Raw genomic sequence first — 26,783 nt, 5'->3', positions numbered from 1 at the left:
TGATTGTTTCATATCTGTAAAACAGATAGATAAATATAACCCTTTGAAACCAAATCCAAGTTTGATTCTAAATTCCTGTTTCATTTCCAGATGTTATTGAGGCATTATCCAACCCTATCAGATATGTGAATTTAATGGAGCAGAGAGCAAATCAGTTGGCAGCGCTGACTCTGGAGGATGAAGAAGAAGTCAGGAAAGAGGTGAGAATTTGGGCTTGAAGAAATGTAGCGGAGGGATTGCTTTGATGATGCATTGCAGATAGAACAATCCCCTAAGGAAATGGAAAAGGGAGTTTGGCCGTGGTAGGTCTGCCATGATTCAGTCTCCACACCCGCCCTCCACTCGCCCTGCCATTAATGCCAAATCTGTTCACACAAATCTGGGACTTTAATATTAAATATTAATTCCACATATGGAAAGGGGATTTAAATCTAGATTTACACTGCCCAGCCTATCTGATTCGCAATACTGTATTCTTGATAAGGAAAACAAACGAGGTTCATTCAAAATTATTTATTGACTGAATAATGGATGTTTTTCTGAATGATATATTCTGGTTTTGTTGCCCAATTTTTGTCCCCTTTTCATTTCACATCTGCTTTTTGCAAATGTCACAGTATCACAACAAAAATAAACGTAGCAAAAAGACCATGGAGTAAAGAGGATAAAGACATCCCAGGTAGCAGAACGTTTGGTTCAGCTTGGCTACTTTGCAGTTTTGCTCAAGCATGATTGCGATATGGTGATAGATTTGCATTTGTCTGAAAGCCTGATCTATGCTAAGATTTCACATTCAAAGAAAACGTCCTTCTGACTGTATGCAAGTCCCTAGCTTAGTGCCTTAAGTGCACTAACATGCCTGATAAATCTGCTGTGTGGCCTAAGATGCAGTTGTATTTCAGTGCCAGGTGAGGGATCCCTCTGCAAACAATTCCTCTGTCTTCGAAACAGCTGCATGTCAGCAGCAGATGAGAAAGACTTGTATAAGCATCTTCTCCACATGCGCACACACAAAGAAGCTGCATTTTGGACCCAGGCAGAATGATATTTATAATAAATAACCACAGAGATGGATGCATCTCTTCATCAGCTAAGTGATCATTGTATTTCTACCCCAAGGTGGCTTCTATAAAGTAATGAAATACAGATACAAGCCCCTATCCTCTCTGATACACCACATTGGGTATCTTATCCCCACCACCTCACAACTCAGGTCCTATTAAGTCATTGTAGCTGTTCTCCTTTCATCCATCTCACTTTCCTGAATGTTAGCCATTGGCTGATCCATCGGTGAGCTGTGTACTGAGTTTGTCCCTTCCTATAAGTCTCTTCAGTGTCAAAGGGCAGAAAGGGAGGAGTCAAAATCCCCAGACTAGTTTTGGGTGAGCTGCTGCCCCAAGACAGTTCAGGGTTCCATTCCCCGGCTTCATGCTTATTAATCCTATCTCCTTCAGGTCACAGGTTCTCTCATAGTGCAAGGGCAGAAAGGAATGGGCCGGATTCAGCAGCAGCTAGAGGCAATTGCATCTGATATCAGTTTCCTTTTAGGAGCCGCCCCCCAGCCTTGGTGCCCTCCATATGTTGTAGGACTCCCAACTGCCATCAACCTAGCCAACATGGCCAATGTTTAGGTATGACGTGAGCAGTGTGCACCAGGAAGACTGTTAATAGTAGCTGCTCCCTAGCCTTAGAAACTGGTCAGGGTCAGGTGAAGGAACCAATGCCCAGAAAGCTTTTATTTCAGAAGAGTGGAATAAGTTGTGTGTCTAGACCACCACCCCCTTGTAAAAAAGACACCAGGACACAGGTATTATGTTAATGTTATTGGGCAAATTTTGGCCACAACTTTATTGATTACAGACTGTGAGCATTATTGACTTAGGCATTGAATGAACCCGACTATATCTGACTCCTGCCCAATGTGCAGGAAGTCCGGTAAGGGTAAACCACCAGAAAGGGGAGCCCCATCGATGCAGACCAACTCAAGCTCCCCCAGATGTTCCTGTCGGGGTCGAGCCAAAGAAGGGTTCCTCCAGCTCACGCCAAAGCTTAAATTGCCCCGGCCACGCCCCCCAGCCACCGGATTGGTCGGCTGGGCGATGATGTGGCTGGGATCCCCCGGGCAACATGGGACTTCGTTCCCCGCCCCCGGAGCAGAGTGGGTGGCCACGCGGTCCACCGCAACTCCGCCTCATGGTAAAGTGGAGCGGACCTCCAAGATTGCGAACCCAGTAGCAGCAATCTTATTCTGCCGTTTGTTTTTGAGAGGCAACCATTGGAAACAAATCCAATTAGATTACAGTGGTGCCTCACAAGACAAAAAGAATCCGTTCTGTGATTCTCTTCGTCTAGCGGTTTTTCCGTCTTGCGAAGCAAGCCCATTGACGGATTAGCGCTATTAGCGGCTTTTAGCGCCTTTTAGCAGCTTAGCGGCTTATCGGATCAGTTGATAAGTGGCTTAGCGGCTTAGAAAAAGGGCGGGGGGGGGGAAACCCCCGCAGGAACTCGCAAGACTTTTTCGTCTTGCGAAGCAAGCCCATAGGAGATTCGTTTTGCGAAGCACCTCCAAAACGGAAAACTCTTTCGTCTAGTGAGTTTTCCGTCTTGCGAGGCATTCGTCTTGCGGGGCACCACTGTATAAATATGTCCAGGGAAGTAAGCAGCTTGCAAACGTAAGCAAGTAGAGGGAGCAAACATAAAGCCTTCTTGCCTCTCACTGCATGCCAGAGATAGGTAAGGGATATACCGGAATGTTCAGAGCCTGGTTCTGTTCTGTAGCTTCTGAAGAGTTAAACTGGTGCAGTGAAAAATTCATTTGTAGTATGCAGTGTTCATGGGTGGTAATATTGAGCAAGCTTTCAGCGTAATGTATTTGTGCTATAATCTTTTAAACTCTTCCCCCACTGCTGAACCTGTAACACATTTTTGAAATTTTGAAGTGTTTTAAGGAAAAAACTCACACACCCTCCAAATCAATTTATTACCGAAGCTGCCTGAGAAACTAATCCAGTGAGGTACCATGGCAACAGGTGCTCCCTACATACATTTGTGCATTGCTGCCTAACGGCACTCTCAGACTATGCGCCTTCATCGCTGCTCCATTTGTGCAGTGGGAATCGGTGATGCATTTTGATGACTGTGGCCACTAGTATAGCTACTGTTGAGATGATTCGTGTGTAGTAAAAAAGAATGAGCTCTAAACATGGGCATTGAGTGCTGGCAAGGAAGAAAAGGTTGTGGGGAATGCCTAAGCAGGTTGTGCGATGCAAGCACATTCATCTGAGCATGCAGCAAGGATAGAGGTACTGCTTACATAGGCTTATCTGTTGAATATAACTATGGGTGAGCTGTCCTGGGAACAATTCATGTGTCTTGGGGGTGAACTAGTAATCAGACTTCTGGGACATTAATCTGGGGAGAACAGAGCAGTAATTTTTTTCCATGTTCGGTTCACTGGTGGTGACTGGTATGTTCTGTTAGATTATATTTATATCTGCATAGTACAATGTTATTAATCAGTGGTGTACTGAGACCTACATGCAGAAATCATATTTCCTGTGCTTGCTGGAGGGTATAGACCTTGTCTTCTGGGAATGGAAATATAAAATAGGAGCATAAGTCATTCAAGAAAGACCGAGATCCAAGAGACCCCAATAAGTATTTTTATTGCAGCACCTCACCGTTAGGGCTAATTAATTGTGATTATGAGTGGATAAACGTGACTTATCATTTGCACACATTTAAGTGGGGTCTATGCAGGTGTATATAGAAATATTTAAATACTAGACAGTTTATTCCGAAAAGTTGTAATAGTACTGCAGTGTACTGTTTAGTGCAGTGTGAGATTTCCATTATTAATTCTAGGCTTTTGCTTTTGCAAAAGACTATTTTTTCTGGTAAGTAATCAAAGGAGCTGAAAATAGTAATGGCAGCTATTTCTTAAGAGCACTAGAGGTATTTTGTAAGTTCTTTCTGAAAGGTAGATTAGGGTCACTTTGTGCCAGGTACGGAACAAACTTCCCCAGCAAGCTTGCATAAATCTTAGCATGTGAATACAACTAACTAGGGGTAGAGAGTTGTGCATCATTGGATGTAGAATTCATGTCCAAGCTATTGGCCTTGTACCCTAATCTCAGAAGTATGTGTCAAAAGGAAAATGAATTGATAATGATTTGTATATATTAGTAACTTTATATTCATGTAACTTTTATTTCTGTAACTGTGTCTCTTTTTAATACTTTGTTTAAGTTGTTTATTGTTGTTTTAGTTTTCTGTACACTGCTTAGAGTTGTTTAGAATACAGTGGTACCTGGGGTTAAGAACTTAACTAGTTCTGGAGGTCCGTTCTTAACCTGAAACTGTTCTTAACCTGAGGTACCACTTTAGCTAATGGGGCCTCCCGCTGCCACCGCGCCACCACCGCACAATTTCTGTTCTCATGCTGAAGCAAAGTTCTTAACCCGAGGTACTATTTCTGGGTTAGCGGAGTCTGTAACCTGAAGCGTCTGTAACCAGAAGCATCTGTAACTCGAGGTACCACTGTATATTAAGTGGTATAGAAAATAAATAACCAGAATTAAGTGTAGCATGTCTCCTATAAGATTGCTTGCCTCCTTGCATATTTATGGGAATTGTTTTGTATTGTCAGGCAGAACAGGGAGATGTTCCTTCAGAAGCTCACACTGAACCCAAGCCGGCACCAGCTGAAAATGGAGTAAACCACACCACTTCCCTCACCCCAAAACCATCCACACAGGTTACGCCCAGCCAACCAACACCAGGTAAGAACTAGATTGCGCTGTGTCGTTTTTATAGTCTCTTTCTATGGGGAAAATAACCCAGCTGAATAGATGTCTTTGTTCGTCATGTTCAAAAACTATTAGAACAAAATAGAAATTAGGCCAGCCCTTTCCCTCTCCCCCCTCCTCTTTCTCTTTTGTGAGATATATAAAGCCCATCAGTACACCTGTGATGGATTGTTTTTGAAAGACAATACCTGTAACAAAATCTCTCTCCTTTGCTACCCTCCCATGTAGAAAACAGCCAATCGGTAGATTCTGTGCTCAGAAACTTGCAGGCAACCACTGGCAAGTTGAACTTCTTGCATCTCCTACTTTTCCTTTTGCAGAGAAAATGAGTAAGGATTGCTATGAGTAAGGAGTAGATAATCTTCACTCTTCTGTGTTTTGGAAAACAGGGGAATGCGGATTGAATTGTGTCATACTTTTATATCTCAGACTCACGAGAAGCCACCTTAAGAGGCACTAGGGATTGCGGAGGAATTCGTTTGGCCCATTTTTTTTTTCAGAAGATCAACATGGTTTGAGGGTCCTGGTGTAGCCTTTCAGACCTTTCCCATTGGTTGGGTCTACGTTGCTCCCGGGAGAGAGGAAGGAGTCAATAGACACCGAGGTTGGTTCAGAGAAAGAGTTTATTTCTGCTTTCCAGATAGCAGAAAGGCACTGCGTGATCAGCCACAGCAAGCACACTTAAAGAGCAGTTACATACAGCTTATATCCCCTTCCCCTCCCCAGGAATCCAGCCTCATGGGTTTGTACACGTAAGTTTACATCCTTGAGCATGAACAGAAATTCCTGTTTCTGTACTCTTATCTTGGGGTAAGAAGGTCACTTAACTATAGGAGTACTCCTGGCGCCATCCCCGGGCGCGGGGGCTTACGGGCCTGTTTAGTGCAGAGAGCAAGTGTGGTGTAGTGGTTAAGAGCGGTAGTCTCGTAATCTGGGGAACCGGGTTCGCGTCTCCGCTCCTCCACATGCAGCTGCTGGGTGACCTTGGGCCAGTCACACTTCTTTGAAGTCTCTCAGCCCCACTCACCTCACAGAGTGTTTGTTGTGGGGGAGGAAGGGAAAGGAGAATGTTAGCCACTTTGAGACTCCTTAAAGGGAGTGAAAGGCGGGATATCAAATCCAAACTCTTCTCTTCTTCTGTCTTGCAAGGTTTGTGCGTCAGCGTGGTCAGGATAGTTACAACCTATAAGATAAGACCCAGATCTGCCATCCCGTCTCCACTCAGAACTGACAAGGCCATCCATTAAGCCTTCATGGACTGATAAAGGGGAAAGCTTTGTTTATACAGCTGGGTTTATGTTATACAGCTCAAGATAATGGATTAGGGAATTTTGGGGCCCGGTTCGGGTGACTGCACAGTCAAGTTTGGGTAACTTGTTCCTTCACTGGACTTGCTTGTGGATCACATCACAACTATTTTCTATCTGGATTTTGCACTACAACATGCACAAAACCCCCTAAGTTTTATTTGTTTTCCGTTCAGTTTTTGTGCAATTTATTTTCAATGACTGTATCAGATGAGAGAGAAGGGCAATGTGTGAAATAGGCGATGGTAGCAAAAACAGCAGCAAAGAAGGACAAGGAAATAATGATACATAGCCGCTTGGAGGGCTACCACCATTGCTGCAGCTAAGAAGACTCATAAGAAACACTCCCCCATTCACCCTATTCGCCTGATCTGGCAAACTTCTGAAATAACCTCTAGCTTTACTACCTGTGGATGAGGTAGTAAGGAATGTGGGATCTGGGGTGCAGGGTGCAGGTGGATTTTGAATCAGTATTCATAGACACGTCTATGAAGGTATACCAGGTATGACTAATCAAACAAGCTTCACTGCCTTTTTTTGTAAAAAGAGGAGCAATGGCAGCTTCCATGAATTTGGAGGATGTGGAGAGATCGTTTAAAGGATGCTTTCTCACCTTAAAAAGGAAACCTGTGTGCCTATAGCTTTGAGGCCATATATTTGTCATTTCCAAACCACTGACTATTGATGGCATTTTCCATCTAGGTTCTGTGAAAGTGCCAGCAAAAACAGAAGATCTTATTCAGAGTGTCCTGACAGGTAAGAAACATGTGGATGGTATGCATACAGCAGGATCTCTTGATCTTTTGTGTGAAGGAAGTGCAACCTGATTCTATTTATTTATTAAACAGGATTTATAAACCACTTAATCATCCTTAACTCCTGAGTGTTTTACATGGAATATAAAATGTTAATTAAAAAAATACTGATGAAATGGAACATTAAAAGCAAGTTAACTTAAACCAGTAGTTATTGATAACATACCTGCCCATTCCACTGAAACTTCTGCCGTTGTTTAAAGCTGCCACTTTCTCCCTCAGTTTTCTTCCATCCTTGCCTTATTCAAAGCCCTGCTGTTTCCTCCGTGTCTCTTCATCCCCGCTTTATTCAAATCTCTGCTGTTGTTTAAAACACAATTGCCTTATGTGCCCACCTGTTCCTGCTTCACTGAAACCTCTGCTGTTGCTTAAAACTGCCATTTCCCCTCAGTGCCCTCCTTCCCTGCTTTACTCAAACTTCTGTTATTGTTTTAAACCACCACTTCCCCTCTCTCTGAGTCCCTCCCTTCTCATTCCCATGCCATGGCTTCTTTGGTTATGCAACCGGCCATCTCTTTTGCTGACTTCATTCAGATCCAGGATTGTGATGCAGCCCTGCAAATTCTCCGATGGGGTCTGCACGATGACAGCCTTTCATTTTATGTCCATACGAAGCAATAGTGACAAAGAAAGCTTTCCTCTCCTTATTTTCAGAAGTCGAAGCACAAACGATCGAGGAGCTAAAGCAACAGAAAGCGTTTGTGAAACTTCAGAAGAAGCACTACAAAGAAATGAAGGACCTTGTGAAGAAACACCACAAAAAAACCACGGATCTTATAAAAGAGCATACCACGAAGTATAATGAAATCCAAAACGACTACCTGAGACGGAGGGCGGTTTTGGAGAAAACAGCTAAAAAAGACAGTAAGAAAAAGTATGTTGTATATGGAGTTTATCCCTCCTCTTATAAAACAAGTTTCTCTTTCCCCCTTTATTGCAGTAGCATACTGATTTCAGTGGACCACACCAAAAGGCAAATGTCACTCCTGGTTAGTGTTTGGAATCCTTCCAGATTCCCACCACTGGAAGATAGCTCCTGTTGTGGGACAGTGACTGACACAAAACCCATTAGTGGGCAGTGTGTTGGAGCCGCACCCCTCACCAGACCTCCTTTTGGCAGAGTTGATGCTGCATACTGGTATGGAGAAGGGGAGGGCTGAGGTTGATGTGGTGCAAACTCGCCTGCAGGAGTGCCAGATAGGCTCTACAGGCACTTTTGCACCACAGCAACCGCACCATTGCATCATCCCTCTTGGACCTTGTATGCAGCAGCAACTCTGCTGGAGGGAGGTCAGGAAAGAAGTGGCACAGCCCCACCATGCCATCTGGCTCTGACAGAGACATTTACAGCAAACCCTGTACTTAGAAGTAAGTTCCATATGGCTTAATCCTAGGAAATTGGGTAGCAGTAGTAATAATAATAAATGATAATAATAATATTTATTTATTTATACCCTGCCCATCTGGCTGAGTTTCCCCAGCCACTCTGAGCGGCTCCCAATCGGGTGTTAAAAACAATACAGCATTAAATATTAAAAACTTCCCTAAACAGGGCTGCCTTCAGATGTCTTTTAAAAATAGGATAGCTGCTTATTTCCTTGACATCTGATAGGAGGGCGTTCCACAGGGCGGGCGCCACTACTGAGAAGGCCTTCTGTATGGTTCCCTGTAACCTCCCTTCTCGTAATGAGGGAACTGCCAGAAGGCCCTCGGTGCTGGATCTCAATGTCCAGGCTGAACGATGGGGGTGGAGACGCTCCTTCAGGTATACAGGACCGAGGCCATATAGGGCTTTAAAGGTCAGCACCAACACTTTGAATTGTGCTCGGAAACGTACTGGGAACCAATGCAGATCTCTCAGGACTGGTGTTATGTGGTCCCAGCGGCCACTCCCAGTCACCAGTTTAGCTGCCACATTCTGGATTAATTGCAGTTTCTGGGTCACCTTCAAAGGTAGCCCCACATAGAGTGCATTGCAGTAGTCCAAGCAGGAGATAACTAGAGCATGCACCACATGGCGAGACAGTCTGCGGGCAGGTAGAGTCTCAGCTGGTAGACAGCTGCCCTGGACACAGAGTTAACCTGCACCTCCATGGACAGCTGAGTCCAAAATTACTCCCAGGCTGCACACCTGGTCCTTCAGAGGCACAGTTACCCCATTCAGTACCAGGGAGTCCCCCACACCCGCCCGCCTCCTGTCCCCCAAAAACAGTACTTCTGTCTTGTCAGGATTCAACCTCAATCTGTTAGCTGCCATCCATCCTCCAACTGCCTCCAGGCACTCACACAGGACATTCACCGCTTTCACTGGTTCTGATTTAAAAGAGAGGTAGAACTGGGTGTCATCTGCCTACTGATGAATACCCAGTCCAAACCCCCTGATGATCTCTCCCAGCGGCTTCATATAGATATAAAAAAGCATGGGGGAGAGGACAGAACCCTGAGGCACCCCACAAGTGAGAGCCCACTCATCCCCCAACACCCCTTTCTGGACACAGCCCAGGAGAAAGGAGCAGAACCACTGTATAACAGTGCCCCCAGCTCCCAGCCCCTCTAGACGGTCCTGAAGGGTGTTATGGTCAATGGTGTCATAGGCCGCTGAGAGGTCCAGCAGAACTAGGAAACAGCTCTCACCTTTGTTCCTAGCCCACCGGAGATCATCGACCAGCACAACCAAGGCAGTTTCAGTCCCATGGTGAGGCCTGAATCCCGATTGGAAGGGATCCAAATGGTCCACATCTCCAGGCGTGCTTGGAGTTGTTCATGATGGCCAAATCAGACAGCTCAAGGAACAGGTGTGGCTGGTGACCAGCTTTGTCTGTGCAAATACATTTCTCACCACTGCAGAGACCTGGACATCTAGGCTCAGGGCTAAGTCCAGGAACAGTCCCAAATTGCAAACCTGATTCTTCACAGGGAGTATTATCAGGCTTGATGATGATCTTTCTCGAGCAATAGCTATGGCCTTAAGTAAACCCTCACTTTCAGACTCTATTCCTGTGGTTTCCTAGGCAACTAGCTTAACACCTGGGTAGAGCTGTAAACACCTCTGATTATCTGTCAGGGCACAGACTGATGTATTTCATTCGTGCTGGCTTGGTTTTTAATTTTTAATTTTTCTTTAAATTGCTCTTGCTGCTTAGCTTGCTTACACAGTTGCTCTGTTTCTTTCACATGCCCCTTTCATTGCTTCCCCTTCTCACCTCACCCTTTAGAGTTACAGTTCTTTCCCAAGACCCAAAATATCGCACTGCTCCTCAGGGAGTTTGTTGTTCAGATTCCGTTTTATGAATAAATGTATTTCTTCCCCCTTCTGCTTTTGTGTGCTGTTCCGCTCTCTTCGCCTTCCTTTGAGAGACCTTTGGTTTTTGTGAACTTTGTCCTTTGGTTGCCAATAAATACTTGCACGTCAGGGTGCATGAATTTGGGGGTGTGCAAGTTCTGAAAGGAATTGAGCTGACAGATGGAGGTCTTTCTATGGCTCTTTAAATAATGCAAGCCACATCTTCTGAAATGTGATGCATGGAGTCCAAGAGTGTCGTTGGAAGATCAGCAATTAGATTCAGTGCCAAGAAACGATTGGTGGGTTTGCAACATTGCTTTCTTCCCCCCAACTGTTTCCCCCAGTCTTCATTCCATTTTGTCCTATTGTTGTTCACTGATCTCACCACATGGTTACATTTCTGCCTGGCTCTGAGTGTGATTTCTGTTCATATCATTTTACATTCTTGCCTCCTTTTAAAAAAACAAAAAAACCAATATTTGATATTGCTGCAAAGAAACCCCTCTGCCAGAGCATCCTAGTGGAAATACGTAAAGTCTGCTTTGGTGCTAACACGTTTCTGGGAATTAAAGAGGGTTTGAGGTGGAGGCTTTCACCATGCACACTGTATGCTGAATCTTGTTTGCATGGAAGGAAACAGATTCTGTAGCAAATAGATAGCAGCTGTACCCTGAGCTGGGACAAACAGAGGAGGAGCAATAGGTGGGTTGGAAGAGAAGAAATCAATTCTTTGATATCCCAAGAGCACACTGTGTTGGATTCATATTTTTTTTATGTACTTAATTTTTATCCTACCCTTCTTCAAAGGAGCTCAGGTTAGTGTGCATGCCCCCCTTAAACACACATACCCATTTTATCCTTATAGCATTCCTCCAAAGTAAGAGATAGTGACTACCAGCCAGTCATCCAGTGTGCTTCTTGGTTGAGGTGTTGGTTTGAACCAAGACCTTCCTGGTCCTAGTCTCTTAGAGGGTACACCATGCTGGTTCCCACTGATAGCACCTTGGAGCTTCCACTGGGCAGCATAATGTTATAGGGTCCTTTGAACATAGAGGAGCTTCAGATCAGCCTGAGGAGATCCATGCCTGCAGGACAAAACCTATTAGGCAGTGCATGTAATGTTAAACAATGCAGTAAGAACCTGAGGAGTGTGGGTTGCCAGCACCTGGGGCCGCACAGAGGTGCGCGGGAGGGAAATGGGGCAAGCATGCGCATTCAGCTGCCCAAGACGTCTGTGTCACCCAGGAGATTGCCGCTACTGTGATAAGAGTCCTTCCATTGTTTTGAGAAGTCACTTCCTAGCTCGCATGGAGAAGCTGTTTTCAGCGGAGCCCAGCAACAGAACCACGTAGCTGCATTGAGGCAGCACCGGGTGTTGAGATTTTGTGCCCCTAACAAATTTTGCACCCGGGACAACCACCCCTATGCCCCCCATGCTACACCACTGGTAAGAACAGTGGGTTACCTGGAAGAAAGTCTCTAATGTGAACACCCTAAAGAATGTGAGAGCACCAGAGCCACTGAAAAAACGAGCTCACTGAAAAATAGAACATGTATACTCACTTAGCTGTAATGTGCCAACCTTGTGACATGTCAGAGGGCAAAATGAAAAGCCCCATTGGTAGGAATTGCCACATTATTCATTGTACAGCTCATGTCAGCAGAGCACTCCTATGAGCTACTAAACCAGTGAAGAAGCAGCAGACAGTAAAATCTGATTTTCCCCTCAGGGTGAACCTGTGTGATCCCTCACATTTCTGGAACCAAGTGAGGTTTTGACTTAGGTTGAATAGCCATTAACTTAGGATGCCTCACCTCATTTTCCAGATGGCGAGCCAGCTTGTGCTTGGGTGCCCTCAGCGGGTGTGTGTGACATTTATAAATAAGTTGACATGGGTCAACATGCATGGGAGTCCTCGCTTCTAAATATGGTTTAGCGGAACCCTGGGCTTATGGTAGCTTAGCCACAAGACCCAGACAACATCTGCACATCCAAGTTGAGATGAATCATGGTCAGGTGGGGGGAAGGGAAGGTATGTGCATTGTACTGTCACAACTTGCATTGAATGTCTTTTGTTGTTCCACATTGCTCTGCAGAGGTGAAGCTGGAAGCCCAGATCACAGTTCTTCGACTATTGAACAAGAGTTGACCACCCTTGATTCAGAAATGTCCCAGAAGTTAATAGAGCTTAAGGAAAAGCAACAGCAACAGCTGCTTAATCTACGGCAAGAACAGTATTATAGTGAAAAGTACCAGAAGCAAGCACATATTAAATTGGTATGTATGAGTACCTTGCTTCCACACTTTATCTGAAGCTCTTTGATGGCAAGGTTGCATGGAGAACTAGCTATGTTTGGGGCCACTTGAAATGTGTCTGTGTGGAGGTGTGCTCACTTTCTGTGCTTCTGATTACCAGCCCTTTAACATTACAAATTTGCGAAGTAAAAGAGAATATAAGGATTCACTATGGCCACCTCATGAGAAGAGAAGACTCCCTGGAAAAGACCCTGATGTTGGGAAAGATTGGGGGCACAAGGAGAAGGGAACGATAGAGGACAAGATGGTTGGACAGTGTTCTCGAAGCTACTAACATGAGTTTGACCAAATTGCAGGAGGCAGTGGAAGACAGGAGTGCCTGGCGTGCTCTGGTCCATGGGGTCATGAAGAGTTGGACACGACTAAATGACTAAACAACAACAACAACAACAAAATAAGGATTCACAATGGCATGGGGGAAATTGTGAAAAGTGTGTGTGGAACAATATTGCAAATACAGCTGGATCAATGGCCACTTTATTTTCAGACACTTTCCTAATTCTGATTACAGTACCGTTACAAGGCCACATCTTGCAAAGCTTTCTAATTTGCTCCACACTAACTACAAACATTGAGCCATAATTGATTAATGCTGCTTTGGATGGGGGGGGGAGCATCTTTCACTGTATGACTTTGAAGCTGAAACCAACATCCTCTGCCTAATTAAATTATCAGAAATCATTCCAGAATAAGCAGTTAGATTAGCGTGGCCCACAAAACCTGGAAACGAGAGCTTCGATGTCACTAAAAATGGCTTCCAACTAGTTATTGTTTGTGCCAAATAGCCTTCTGTGAAACTATGTGTGCTCTGAACGGATGCCAGAGCACAAGCTATAAACAGCAAAGTGATATTATGCATATATTGTCCCAAAGGAGCTTTTGTTTTTACAGCTGCAAATCTACTGCTGATGGGGTCAGGCTCCCCGTGTAGGGCAGCCCTCTGGGCTGAAACAGGAATCCAATCAGATGGTAATAGATTCTTTGGAACGCTAAAAGAGAAGAAGGCAGTTGAATGCTAGTATTATATAGTTCCATTCTGCCCCCAGCATGTGGACGCTGTCAGAGGTACTTAACCATGCTCTTTACACACTTGGTTACTTTGTTGTACGAAAGATCAAAAGTTACCAAAGTATTCGATCTGTGTACCACAGTCAAGCAAAGTTGTTTACAACTGCAAAGGACCTCTGGGAGCTGGTATGATTGTGCAGCAGCTCATAAGATTGGGTTTGAAGCCAAATCCTTTTGGCACAGCGGCCCCTACAGGCATCCCTGCTACGGGCAGGGCATTTGTCTGGTTCTGGCAGGAAGGGCATTTCTCATAGCCTACTTTGGGTCAATGGAAAACCTTTGTTGCCCTCCCTTACTGTTCCCCCACCAAAAAATGATCTAGCAGGATGCATTCCTGGCCACTGCTATGTAACTTCACAGATATTATATATCACTACTGCAAGGAGTAATGACAAACCTAGACAGCATCTTAAAAAGCAGAGACATCATCTTCCCAACAAAGCTATGGTTTTCCCAGTAGTGATGTATGGAAGTGAGAGCTGGACCGTAAAGAAGGCTGATCGCCAAAGAATTGATGCTTTTGGATTATGGTGCTGAAGGAGACTCTTGAGAGTCCCATGGACTGCAAGAAGATCAAACCTCCATTCTGAAGGAAATCAGCCCTGAGTGCTCACTGGAAGGACAGATCGTGAAGCTGAGGCTCTAATACTTTGGCCACCTCATGAGAAGACTCCCTGGAAAAGACCCTGATGTTGGGAAAGATTGTGGGCACAAGGAGAAGGGGGCGACAGAGGACGAGATGGTTGGACAGTGTTCTCGAAGCTACCAGCATGAGTTTGACCAAACTGCGGGAAGCAGTGGAAGACAGGAGTGCCTGGTATGCTCTGGTCCATGGGGTCACGAAGACTCGGACACGAGTAAACGACTAAACAACAACAACTGCAAGGAGTGAGTCTACAGATAATGTTGACCTGTCTACCAGATTTGGGTGGATCATTTTGTTTGGATAGTTGTTTGAAGTCTAGTTCTTTTGATGACCAGCTGTGTTTGAGGTCATCCTGTGGCCCATTGGCCTTCCTGCCATGAATGATTGGGTCCAAAATGAGTCCGGAAGTGCTTCTCTATGCCCGACCTACCTTCCTGGCAAAGACAGGGCCTTTCATTCTGTCCCACCACTTTGTGCTACTTGGCAGAGGCCAGTGGGCAATGGAGGACATTACCCATGCTAGGAAAAGCCACTGCCAGAGAAACTCTTGGAGGCTGCATTCCTAGCCTGGCACATCAGAAGTAAAGTTGGCCATCGGTGTAGCAATTTTATCCATTACTTTTGAGGAGACTTCAATGGGTTAAAGCTGAAACGTGATGTGTATTTTCCACATGAGAAAACAAATGATTTCAGCTTGGGAATTGGCAGAATGAAAATAACAAGACGCTTCAGTGTTCATTTTGTAAGGAAATAGAAAACAAACCCAATCCAATGAAGAACAACCACACATTTACAATATCCCTAGAACTTAATGCTGACTTATTTGTTTACTGTTTGTGCACTGTCATGCATTTGCATAGCCATCAATGGCAGCTTCATTCCGCACAAATTTGGCAAATTTTGAGGGCAATGTGATGCCCGTGTCTATTCCCACGTCTAATGTTTTGTTGACAGAGATTGATTTGTCTTGCATCTCATCAGCAGATGGTCTTTTATGTAGAACACATGGGAATTTGTTGCTCTTTCAGTGTGATTTGTTGGATTATCGGGGGACAGGGGAGTGTTTTAATGATTCTGAGAATTACAATGATGCTGCATTCGCAATGCATTCAAATGCATTCAGCACAGCAAAGTAGAACTCTATTTTGATACCCTGGCTTGTTAGTTAATCGTGTGTGTGTGTGTGTGTGTGTGTGTGTAAACTTTTGAAGTGGTTGGTAATCACACAAAGCATCTGCCAAATTGTACGCATTGGTGGAAGAGGTTTGAAATCTCAGCATAAGTCAAATGGACATTACTGGATTCTTTTAGTGAGGGTCTTCCATGTCATTCAGAGGTTGTGTGTTTATGCTTTCCATATGGAAGATCCCAGCTTCAAGACCCAAGATCTCTAATTAGCAGAATTTCAGGTAGTGACACTGGAAAGTCTTAGGCCCTAGAGGACCCTGGCAGTCAGAGGGCACAGTCCTGGTCTGCGTAGACCCATGACACTGTCCCAGTATAAATCAGCTTCATAAGTTCACGTAGAACTTCGCCTTGTATGGTACCCTGGAAATGATCTCTTTCAGCTTCTGCTTCTGGAAGAAGGTATAGGGTTATAAAGACCAGGACTAGCCGCCTGAGAAACAGTTTCTACGCAAATGCAATTCTGGTTCTAAACGCAGCATAAGGAGTCTCTATAGTATATTGTATTTTAAAATGGGGTTTCAGAGTTTTTAGGGGGTTTTGAATGTTTTATGTAGATTTTCAATTTCATTGTCCTGTATGGGACAATGAAAATAAAGATATCGTATATCATCGTATATCACCGTATATCACAAGTCATTTCTGCTCCTTAAACATGGCAGTGTTGTGACATAGCAAAGAATGTTCCCATGTGGCTCTCCTTCTTCTGCATGATTTGCCTTTTCCTGGAGCAGTGGTTTTCAACCAATGTGCCATGGCACTCTGGGGTGCCATGAAAGATGGTCAGGCGTACCACGGGCAACACTGGCCTCTGTCTCTCTTTCCTTCCCTCCCTCCTCTGATGCCCTCTTGCATCTCTGCCTCCCAAAGGCTTGCACAGCTGTTTGTTGCACTAGGGTTCAGGCAGGAGTCTTTCTCAACGCCACCCAGAGATGACAGGGAGTGAAAATGCATGTCCTCTACCATCAAATAGTAGCAATAGCAAAACCTGTCCCTTCCTGTGTTGTGGAGATTAACAATATCAATACTCCTGGCGAACTGGGAATATCTCTTTTTTTTAAAAAAAAATGATGTTTATTAAGAGTATAAGAATTACAGGAAAAAAGAGAAAAAGAAAACAACAAAAAATTTAACAAAGCATACATTACAATACATAAAGAGAAAAGCATAAAAAACAATACAACAATACAGCAAAAAAACCACAATAACATTAAAACACACATCCAATGTTCCATATCTTTATCTTTCATTTACTTGTTTCATCGACCTCCTCACACCTCCCTTTTTGTATTCTAATTTAACTAATTGTTTCAGCAAATTCTTTCCATCTTTCTCAATTTTTGTTATATAATTTATCTTAACGATCTAACCTTTTAATTAACTCAACAAATCCTTTCCATCTTTCACTATATTCTGTCATTCAATTTACCTTAATTTATTTAACCTTATCTTGCCATAAAAAACACCTTAAAACTTAAAACTTAATGTACATAATTCCTTGTATCATTTCTACTAAAGCCAAATAGTTTCATTCCAACATTTTTCCTAATACTCATTAATTTTACACTAATTCTCAAAATAAACTTTCTTCCAATCTCCATCTAACGTCTCTTCTTCCTGGTCTCGGGTTTTGTCAGTCCTTCTTGTCCATTCCATCTAGTCCATCAACCTGGTGATCTTATGTCCGAGGCTCTTAAGTCTTTTCCATGTCCCTTCTGCAGATCTTCTTCTTGTTTATACCTGCACTTTACTTTGTCTTTTGTTGATCTTTTTCTTAATTTCTTTCCTTTCTCATTGGGGGGTAGGTCTCAGGAGGACTCCAATCCAAAAATATCTCAATCTCTCCTCAGCAGATCAGCCCATTCCCCACAGTCCCATTCCCCACAGTCAGCACTGTAATCCAGAAAGTATTTAAAAGCATGTTTCAAAGTCCTTCCAAAATTAAGAGCCCTCACAACTCCAGACCCCCCCCCGGTCCACTCCAGATTCAAACTTCAAGAACAGTGGCTTATGCTCCTGCAAGGCCTCGGATCTCTCCATTTGTGTTACTGGAGGTTCAACAGCAACCTCCTCCATTATCTTCTGCACTTGCGCTTGCCCTGTCAAAACAAGTTCCTGGGCTGGTTCCTGAATGGTTTCTATATGGGTATTCGCCGTTTGTCCAACGTTTTTAACTGCAACAGTCATCAAATCCATCTTCTCATGCATCTACTCCAGCAAAGCACTTGTCTTGCAAAAAGCAAGCACCAAGACTTCTTGTAAACACATTTTTATTCAAGGTCAGAGTCTGGTCTCATGATCCTAATCTTACAGCTGTGAAATCCCCAGATCCACTCCAGCAACAAATTAACAAGCTCCCTCTAGAGGAGACAATTTCTATTTGTATCCATCTTTTGAAAGCAGGACCAACAAAAAAAAATTACTTTCATTTTTTCAAATACTTTGTTTCTTTTGAATGCAAGAAGCAACATTGGAGTCAATTTGTTTCTCTCTTTTTTTACTATCTGTCAAAAGACGTTTCATTCACAGTCGATGAACTTCACCATAAATTTCGGTCTCTGACACCCCGTTCCCAGGTTTGAGACGGTGGAAATTTATCTTTCTTTACTCTCTCTCCTGCAGGCTTAAACAGTCAAAAATTCCCTCCCCCCTTTTCTCCTGCTTCCAAGAGGGGTTTTGAGGGTAATAACTGAAGGGAATTTAGACCTTTATATACGACTTTCCAGACATTAGCTTACAAAGTTTTTGCTTCAATCTATTTACAAAAAACGGGAGGCGGACTTCCTGTTTAGAGCCTTCCTGCTTCAGTGCCAAATTAAAATGTTTCTTAATCCAATTTTCCATTCTATTCACGGGTACTTGTTTAGAATCCAATTGTCCACAGGAAAAAGTCAGCGCTCTCCGGCAACGGCTGCGCGGCTTCACTCCGTAAAAGTAGTGGTTGATTCAAAACACCGCGTCACTCACCCCGTGTCGCTTTTGGATCCCCGAAAAAGGGTTTCCCTGCAAGTAGGGGAGGCGCTCCTGGTGTCAGCCGAATCCCACATTCCCAGGCTTCCTCCGCCTGGGATTTTTAGAGGGTCTTTGCCACGGCGCCAAAGCCCGATTTTCACGGAGCGGGTTCCTCTCGGTCAGAGGAACGCCGCCATTGCCGATGGCGCTAACCCGGAAGTGGGAATATCTCCTCACTCCCCCAAGTTTAGGATATTCCACCATTCTTCAGCAGAGTTTCATTTTCTTTGAGAAAAATAAGTGGCTCACGTAACTGCAAACTAAGCTTTAATAATACTGTAACAAAATAGCATAACGACAGAAACTGAATATAACAACATGAGACAAGTCTTGAGGCAAGAAGCAAGAAGAAGCAGTTGGACTGGCATTCTTAATTGAACATAACGGAACATATTGAAGGGAGGGGCTGATTCCGGGGCAAAACACACAAGCCCCGCCCACCAGATACCAAGCTCCCTTACTATGCGATTTAGGCCCCAATGTTTTTCTTACATTCTGAGGGTTGGAGGCTGGGATAATTTAACATCTTAAGCCGTCCAAATACAATGATACCTCAGGTTAAGAACTGAATTCGTTCTGGAGGTCCGTTCTTAACCCGAAACTGTTCTTAACTTGAGGTACCACTTTAGCTAATGGGGCCTCCCACTGCTGCCGTGCCGCCGCCGTGCAATTTCTGTTCTCCTCCTGAAGCAAAGTTCTTAACCCGAGGTACTATCTCTGGGTTAGTGGAGTCTGTAACCTGAAGTGTATGTAACCCAAGGTACCACTGTATTCAACAATCAAATGTGGTTCATGCAGTTTTATAACACACCTGTTTTCCCTGTCTTTCAGCTCATTCAGAAGCTGACAGACGTAGCAGAGGAATGCCAGAACAGCCAGTTGAAGAAACTGAAAGAGATTTGTGAAAGGTAAGGCATGCTGTAAGTAAACGAAACCTTTGTATTTAAAGTTGCAATCCTAAAGCACTACAGAGCAAGCCCCACTGAAGACAGAGGGGCCTAAGTAAATATACATGCTCTTGCTCTGTCACACTTAACTTTGCCTTAAAAAGAGGGAAAAAAGGGTTTTATTTTTGTTGCAGGGAAAAGAAGGAATTGAAGAAAAAGATGGACAAAAAGAGGCAAGAAAAAATCACAAAGGATAAAAGTCAAGTGGATGAGTAAGTGCGGCCTTCAACTATTAATCTTTAAGGGAATCCCCTGTTCAGGGGCATTTTACAATATACTGTACATAAGCTATGAGTCTGTTCACACAAAGCATGCTGTGAACATAGATGGACTGCTGTCAGTAATGGGAATTTAGTAATGGATATATTTCTGCTTTTGGCATCCCATATCCCTTTGGCCCAAGGTTGGTAACATTTTAGAAATGCAACTCTGTGAAACACATGCACACATGCGCATACGCACGCACACAGAGAGAGTGACATGCATGCCGACATTTGAAGTCCATCCTCTTTAACCATGATCATAATAGGCCACCCTAAGCCAAGTGCCAAATCCAGCTGAAGTTGGCAGTGACTAAATTGCACTAAAAGCAATGGAACCACCTTATTGCAATGAAGTGAAGTACCATTGCTTTTCAGTTGCAACTAGACTCAAGTGAATTTAACTAGATCCAAACTAAAGAAGTGCTTTCGAGAAATATCTGCATTTTGACAGGAATTGAAAATAAGTTCCATAGTGGTTCTTGAAGCAACGGAAAATGTTAAAAGAGTTTGGGGAAGGGGTCAGTTAACAAGTTAAACCCATTTCTTCTCTTACAAAATGATGCTGCATTGGTTTTATAATATCTCTCCTACCTAATTATCTCACTGGCATATTTAACTGGGATAAGATGGATCCCTACAGAGAGAGTCCAATAAAGATGATGAGCAAATGCCCGGACCCACCTGTTGTGTGACCTTCCTACAAAAACAAAAAGTTATTTAAAAGCAAAACACAATCAGATGACTACAATTCAGCATAAAACCAACAAAACAACAGAAAAGCAAAAGCACAGCAGTCAGAACAAAACCAAGGAAAACAGTATTCAAAAACAGTATACAATTCTGACTCAAAAGTTTATTTGAGTCAGGATTGTTTTAACCCAGGCATATGCAAACTCAGCCCTCCAGATGTTTTGGGATGACAGTTCCCATCATCCCTGACCACTGGTCCTGTTAGCTAGCTAACCCCCATCATCCCTAGCTAACAGGACCAGTGGTCAGGGATGATGATAACTGTCATCCCAAAACATCTGGAGGGCCAAGTTTGCCTATGCCTGTTTTCTAAAAGAGAATGGTGGAAGGGTGCCAGCTGAACATTCTTGAGGAAAGATCTCCAGATCATTTGAGCCATTACTGAAAAGGTTCTGGTTACCATTCTGGAACAGACCCATAAATTGCTTCATCCCACAGCTGAGCTACCAACATATTAATGCTCAGTGGCACTTAAGGCTGCATAAAAATCCAAAACCGCCGGCAAGTATCAGTTTCATCTATCAGTCTCTATGTGGATATAAAAGGACTAAAAATGAAATGGAAAATCACTTTAAACAAAAGAAAGAAACAAGAAGGTATAACACAAAAAAGGGCAATGTATTTCTAATTAAACCTGGCATCCAGAGTCCCGCTGATTTAAATGGGAGATGGATTGCACTCGTAAATATTTTAAGCTGTAACCTTGAAGAAAATAATAACCTGCAGTGACATAGGAGAGTAATGGCATCAACATTTTGGCAAGCGAGGAACAGAAGGCTACAGACATCAAAGAGTTGTTGATGAAGACAGACACGAGGCATTCAGTCTCAAGTGAACAGTGCAAAGAATAGCATGTTGGGAATTATTGTGACTAGGCGATAAAAAATTGTGTGATATTCTGTAGGATTGCTTTGAGCATGTAATTGTTCAAAAAGATTTGAAGGCTTATAAAGCAATCCTAGCAACATCAATTGGTTCATGACATGGTCTATAGATGCATGCTACAGTGTCACTGCTGAAGCTAAGCAGGGTCTGGTCATGGAAATATGGCAGAATATAGATGGAATAATTAAACATTTACACGTTTATGCATAAAATTCATTGTTTCAAGATGTCTGCTGGCTGCCATCTTGAACTGGGAAGCTCTAGCAACACTTGACTATTTCTAGCAATGTTGGAAAGGGAGGGTTATTGTTTTGCTGTTTTGTTTTACTCTGTTTTTATCCTGTATTTTATTCTGTGAACTGCCCTGAGAAAGACAGTATATAAATCAAAGAAAAGAAATAAATAAATTACAGCTTTAATGGATAAATTTTAAACCACTTTTCCAAGTAAAGTATGCACAATTGTAGGGGGTTGCTATTGACCTGGTAAAGATGGATTCTGTTAAGACATACAATAGTTGAAAGTTCTATGACTTCACATTACCTCTTCTCCTCTGTATGCTTGTGTTATATAAGGTAGTTAGCTATTTGCTTAGTGGAATTGGGCCGGCATGGTTAAATTTCAAGGAAAAGAAATACTGTTGATTAAGATTGCACAGAACAATAAGCTGACTAGTGCAGAGTCGCTGGATATTGTTCAGAAGACTTTCCCCTTCAAATAACTGCCAAGTATGAGATGTGCAAAACACTTATTCTCAAGTGCTAGGCTATTTCCAATGAAATTTCCAACTTAAACTTTGGTCAGTAGCAGTCCCTATGGGACCCATACTATCCCCAGCATTTTCTACAGGGAGGACCGAAAGAGAATGTGGCTGTAGCTCACAATGCACAAAACATGAATTTTCTGTATTCAAAGGACTCTACTGAAAGGTGGGGAAGTGTTTATGATGAGTGAAATCACCTGATCCACTCCAGAAAAATTTGGAACATACTGAAATGAATACATTCCTCTTTGCCCAAACTCTAGAATCTAGAATGATTCTGCTACTCAATTTGGGCATGGCATAGGCCAAAGGTTGGGAACCTGCAGCCTTTTAGAGGTTGGAGCATCTTTGACCACACTGGCTGGGGCTGATGGGGGATTGGAGACCAATGGGTTCTTCATCCCTGGTGTGGACTTCCTTGTTCATGATTTGAGGCTGTTACACAGTAAAGAGTCATCTCCTTGCCTTCTCTGAAAGCTTTTAGGCATGTGAGGTGAAGCCTAGTGCAGGCTGACAACATCCTTCTGCCACTTTAAGCCCTGCCGTGCGGTGTAGTGAGGGACCAGTGATGACACCTTGCTACGTGTGCTGGGTCTGGGGGTAACCCAGGTAACGCAGTCCAGGTCCGGTCCCGAATCCAAGGGTTCCGTGAGGAGTCCAACAGGGCCAAGGCAGGACACAAGGCAGGAAACCAGGCAAGGTCAGGCACAGGATCACAGGCAGGTTCTGGCAAACAGCAACATTGCGCCCGCAACCTGTGACAGGGTCCAGCAGCCTTTTATCTCTGTCAGGGTAATGGCCGGTCCTGATCTCCCGGGGACTCACCTCCCTGTCTCACCTGAAGGCAAGCACTCCTCCTGCGAGTACTGAGGTCTCTCCTTCTCTCAGACCTCAGTCTCTGCAGCTCGGGAGATGTCGGTGGGTTACTAGACCCAGAGGCCGCCTCAGCCTCTCCTAACCCAACTGGTAGTGGAGCAGCTGTAAGTGATTGCCCAGCTGAAGGCAATGAGGTAATCCCCGCATCTGGAGCCAGAGCAGGCTCAGGCGCCTGACTCGGCCCAGCTGGTGCTTGTTGCAGGGGAACTTGTGCAGACTGGGGCTCTCAAGAATCAGGCCCCAGACTAGGTTCAGATGCCGCCTGGGGCAAGGGATCCGGTGTGGACTGAGACTCCTCTGGCTCCGAGTCTGAGCCCAAGTCCCAGGCCATCACACTACGTTTGACTTGTGCTGAAACCATCAGAATGGGGCAGGTTCTATGGTGGAGTGGAGCCTCAATCCTAATTGGGACAGAACTCTGTTCCATCCCTTCAGAAGATAAGGTGGGAGAGATATAATGGGTTCAAGAAGAGTTGCTTGGTGTAAAACAGTGGTGGGGAACCTAGATGTCTCTAGGTGCAGTTATTGGACTCCAGTCTCAGCCACCAAGGTCAAAGGTCAGGGATGATGGGAGCTATAGTTCAAGAGGGCTATGGGTTTCCCTGTCCATGGTGCTGAAACGTTTCCGAGGCACGCCTGCGGTTTCTTTCCTCACACATTAAGAACCGATATGACCTTTCTATTCATAAGGTTTGTGTGGTCCACTTGTGGTCTCTGGTCAAACCACTTCTAATGCAGAACAGAATGTGTAGCTTCTGGGCTGATTGGCTTTTATTTCCCCTTATTTAGTTAATGCAATGTACAAAGAATTTGTGAGAAGGATCTTTGTGGCAGAAGCTAGCAAATTATGCATTAATAATGCCAGTTAAAAATTAATGGAATGGAATCAGTAGTTTTTAATCTTGCTCCCAGGGAGAAGACAGAAATGATTCGATCATATATTCAGGAGGTGGTGCAATACATTAAAAGGGTGAGTCCACTGCATGCAAGTTCATCAAAACTTTCTGTATTTGCATATGGCATGAAGATAACAGGCAGATTCCAGTACTTATATTGGTTTACACGGAGTAATAATGTTAGAGCAATGAAAGCAGTGTTTGTCATTTGAAAAGAGATATCTTGCATTTATGGTTCCTTGCAATGCTACATTTTTAGTAAACTTGGTTTGCTATCTTCTGTAGAATTACCAAGAGCCACTTTGAATATTATCTTGCTGTGCAGGAGTCAAGTGTTTCCCCATGACAATATCACATCTGAAATGTGAAGGAATGTTGGAAACTTTATCAGCTGTGTTTCAGATCTGATGTTGCAGAGGAACAGAAAGTGTGGAGAATTTAAAAAAAATCCTCTTCCTGCAGGTAAGGTAATGTCTCAAAGCTGTTCTAAGAAATCTGAGCAGAGTCCCCTTCCAGCATTTACAATACATTGCAAAATGTTGTCACGGGAAATTGAATGTAAGGGCTCATAATGGCAAATGACCTGGTTTGATTCCAGGGAGGCAGGCACAAGTCAAGTTTGGTGCTTCTCATAGTCTGTCATGAGCAGGCTGGGAGCATGGCCTGTTGCACCTTGAAATCACACACCTGGTACTACCTCCCTCCCTTCCTCGGCTCCCCAATGATCTAGTGAGTTTCCTGATGGCAAGGGAGACAGCAGAGGTAGCCAAAGAGCATCCATTTCTGCTGGAAAGAACAGCATGACACTGTTTGCATCGATTTCAGCTGGAGAGAAGGTATTTCCCAGAACTCGGGGTCAGTTTCCCAGCTAAAAACTGATGCAAAAGCCATCATTTCCTTACCAGGAATGGTGAAACAGACAGTCCCAGACCCAGCAGGATGGATGCTTGGCTTTGGCTCAACATAGGTATGTGGAGGAGCTATAGCTGAGGCTTCACAAGTTAGCCACTACGCACTATACACACATGCGTGTAACACAGAGCTGATGGCTGCTTTTTGTGAGCAAACGTGCCATTGAGAGGGATCCGCTTTGAGCAGAGCAGTAGTGGGTAGTGAGCAGGTGTTTATTCCTTTCTCCACTGCTCCAGGTCCTTCCCAGAGACTTTTCCTCCTGTGAGATTCCACTGGTGTTTCAACTCACTGGGGCAGGAAGAGGGCCAGTGACATTACAGGAAGATCAAAAATGACTGTCAGAGAAAGAGTTGAATGCTCCCTATTGGATGCTTTCTAGCATCGCTCATAAAGCCCTCCCAAAGCTGCTTTTCTTCAGAAAAAGTAGCCTTTCTAGGTTTGTGCTGCAGTTTTTAGAGGCTTAGTGAACAGAGTTTTAGCCAGGAGTCTCCCTCCCATTCTTGTGAAATGCATGAAGGTTTGAAATTGACTATTGAGTGGAGGATGATCAATAGGTAACAGGGAGAGGGCAACAATGCTAGGGCCAATGAACAGAAATTCCTGTTCAAGAGAGTATGGCATACATGCCAATTGATTCAGAAGCTGATGTCAAAAAATGCATTGCAGCATATGTGAAAGTTAGAAGTACACAACAGTGTTCTATAGAACATGTGTTTTTAGTTATAAAAAACCCCCCAAAGAAAATGTGTTGATTTGTTGGCATTCTTTTTTATTTCTCACTCTTCCTACTTGTTATTCTTTGTTAAGAAATAAAATTAGTCCTGGCTTCATCCTTAACTGTGCAAAGCTGTCTAATTTTTGGTGCTGGATGATGGCGTGATTAAACGCTACTATCAACTACCTATAAACTTCAGCTGTTTCTTCTTGTATTCTTGAGTGTGTTTTAAACTGCACATTTCTTGGGGGGGGGGAATGTAAGGTTTTAAATTAAATCTCCAAGTATACATAATATATCAATAAGCATTGTTTTGTTTAAAAACAAATCAAATACTCTACTAAGAATGCTTATGTTATACTGTTCTATCCTGGACAGAACTACTTCAGTATAGAACTGAAGAATGAAATACACATGTTTGGATGCAATAAATTGTTTCCCTGCTTTATTCCAGCTAGAAGATGCTCAAAGTAAAAGGCAGGAAAGACTTGTGGAGAAGCACAAGGAGATTCGTCAACAAATACTGGATGAAAAGCCCAAGGTAAGGAGATTTGAGCACCATTTCTTTATTTTTATTTTTTTGCTTACGGACAATGAGCCTGGTGTCAGGCTGATACTCGACCAGGCCTCTAATTTTGAATGCTAACAAAAGAAATATCAGAGAAAGATGTGCAATGCTTCATCACAGGGAAAGAAAAAATATAGGCAATGTTAACGCACAAATGAGTGTGCATTTGGGGGGGGGAATGGTATCCTACAAAAATACCGTATTTACTCAAGTCTAATGCACCATCGAATCTAATGCACACCTCAATTTTCAGAACCTTGAAACCAAAAAAAAGTATTTGCTGGCGAATGTAAATGTGCCATCGAATCCAATGCGCACCTTAATTTTCACAACGTACTTTGACAAAAAAAAAAGTGAGCGTTGGATTTGAGTAAATACAGTATGTTATTTAATCTTGGTGCATGTCATTCAGTGCAAAGAATATCCTTCACCAGCAGAGGGTGCAATGCACCTGGAATTTTTTTAAGCAAGGCAAAATCTCAACTTTTTCTATTCAGGAATAAGGAATTGGTCTTTGAAGCATGCAGAAATCCTATTATTTTGTCATCTGAGCAAAGTAAGGAGTTTGGCACCCTGCAAAAATCTCTCACAGATATGGAATATAGCATCAGAGAGCCTTGTGGCTGCAACAGACTATAGCATGGCTACCCCTCTCGACGCCGGCAATGACATGTTTTGTGCATTGCATCTGTTCTCCATCTCAGACACTGTGACGTAACTGTGCATTTGTGTTGTTTTGTTTTCCCCTTCTCCCATAGACAGGACTG

General features: G+C 43.6%; 1 protein-coding gene and 1 long non-coding RNA gene across 5 annotated transcripts in view; one reads left to right on the top strand and one right to left on the bottom strand.

Annotated features, from left to right (window-relative positions):
• The window catches only part of PLCB1 (phospholipase C beta 1), a 497,312-nt gene that overhangs the window by 401,158 nt on the left and 69,371 nt on the right, over window positions 1-26,783 (top strand). For all 3 annotated transcript variants that reach the window (XM_082215463.1, XM_082215464.1, XM_082215462.1), the window contains 9 exons: window positions 91-200; window positions 4,649-4,781; window positions 6,818-6,871; window positions 7,585-7,804; window positions 12,311-12,491; window positions 19,273-19,349; window positions 19,523-19,600; window positions 23,838-23,895; window positions 25,903-25,989. In XM_082215463.1, coding sequence (XP_082071589.1) covers window positions 91-200; window positions 4,649-4,781; window positions 6,818-6,871; window positions 7,585-7,804; window positions 12,311-12,491; window positions 19,273-19,349; window positions 19,523-19,600; window positions 23,838-23,895; window positions 25,903-25,989 — 998 coding nt within the window. The remainder of the gene's footprint in view (window positions 1-90; window positions 201-4,648; window positions 4,782-6,817; window positions 6,872-7,584; window positions 7,805-12,310; window positions 12,492-19,272; window positions 19,350-19,522; window positions 19,601-23,837; window positions 23,896-25,902; window positions 25,990-26,783) is intronic.
• LOC309528307 overlaps window positions 23,912-26,783 on the bottom strand; it is a 31,007-nt gene continuing 28,135 nt past the window's right edge. For both annotated transcript variants that reach the window (XR_014217638.1, XR_014217639.1), the window contains one exon: window positions 23,912-24,178. This is a non-coding gene — a long non-coding RNA (uncharacterized lncRNA). The remainder of the gene's footprint in view (window positions 24,179-26,783) is intronic.

This window comes from Podarcis vaucheri (assembly GCF_965113315.1).
Source record: "Podarcis vaucheri genome assembly, chromosome: 3".
Lineage (NCBI taxonomy): Eukaryota > Metazoa > Chordata > Lepidosauria > Squamata > Lacertidae > Podarcis > Podarcis vaucheri.
Note: the sequence above shows the minus strand (reverse complement) of the source record. Positions and strands in the feature narration are given on the sequence as shown.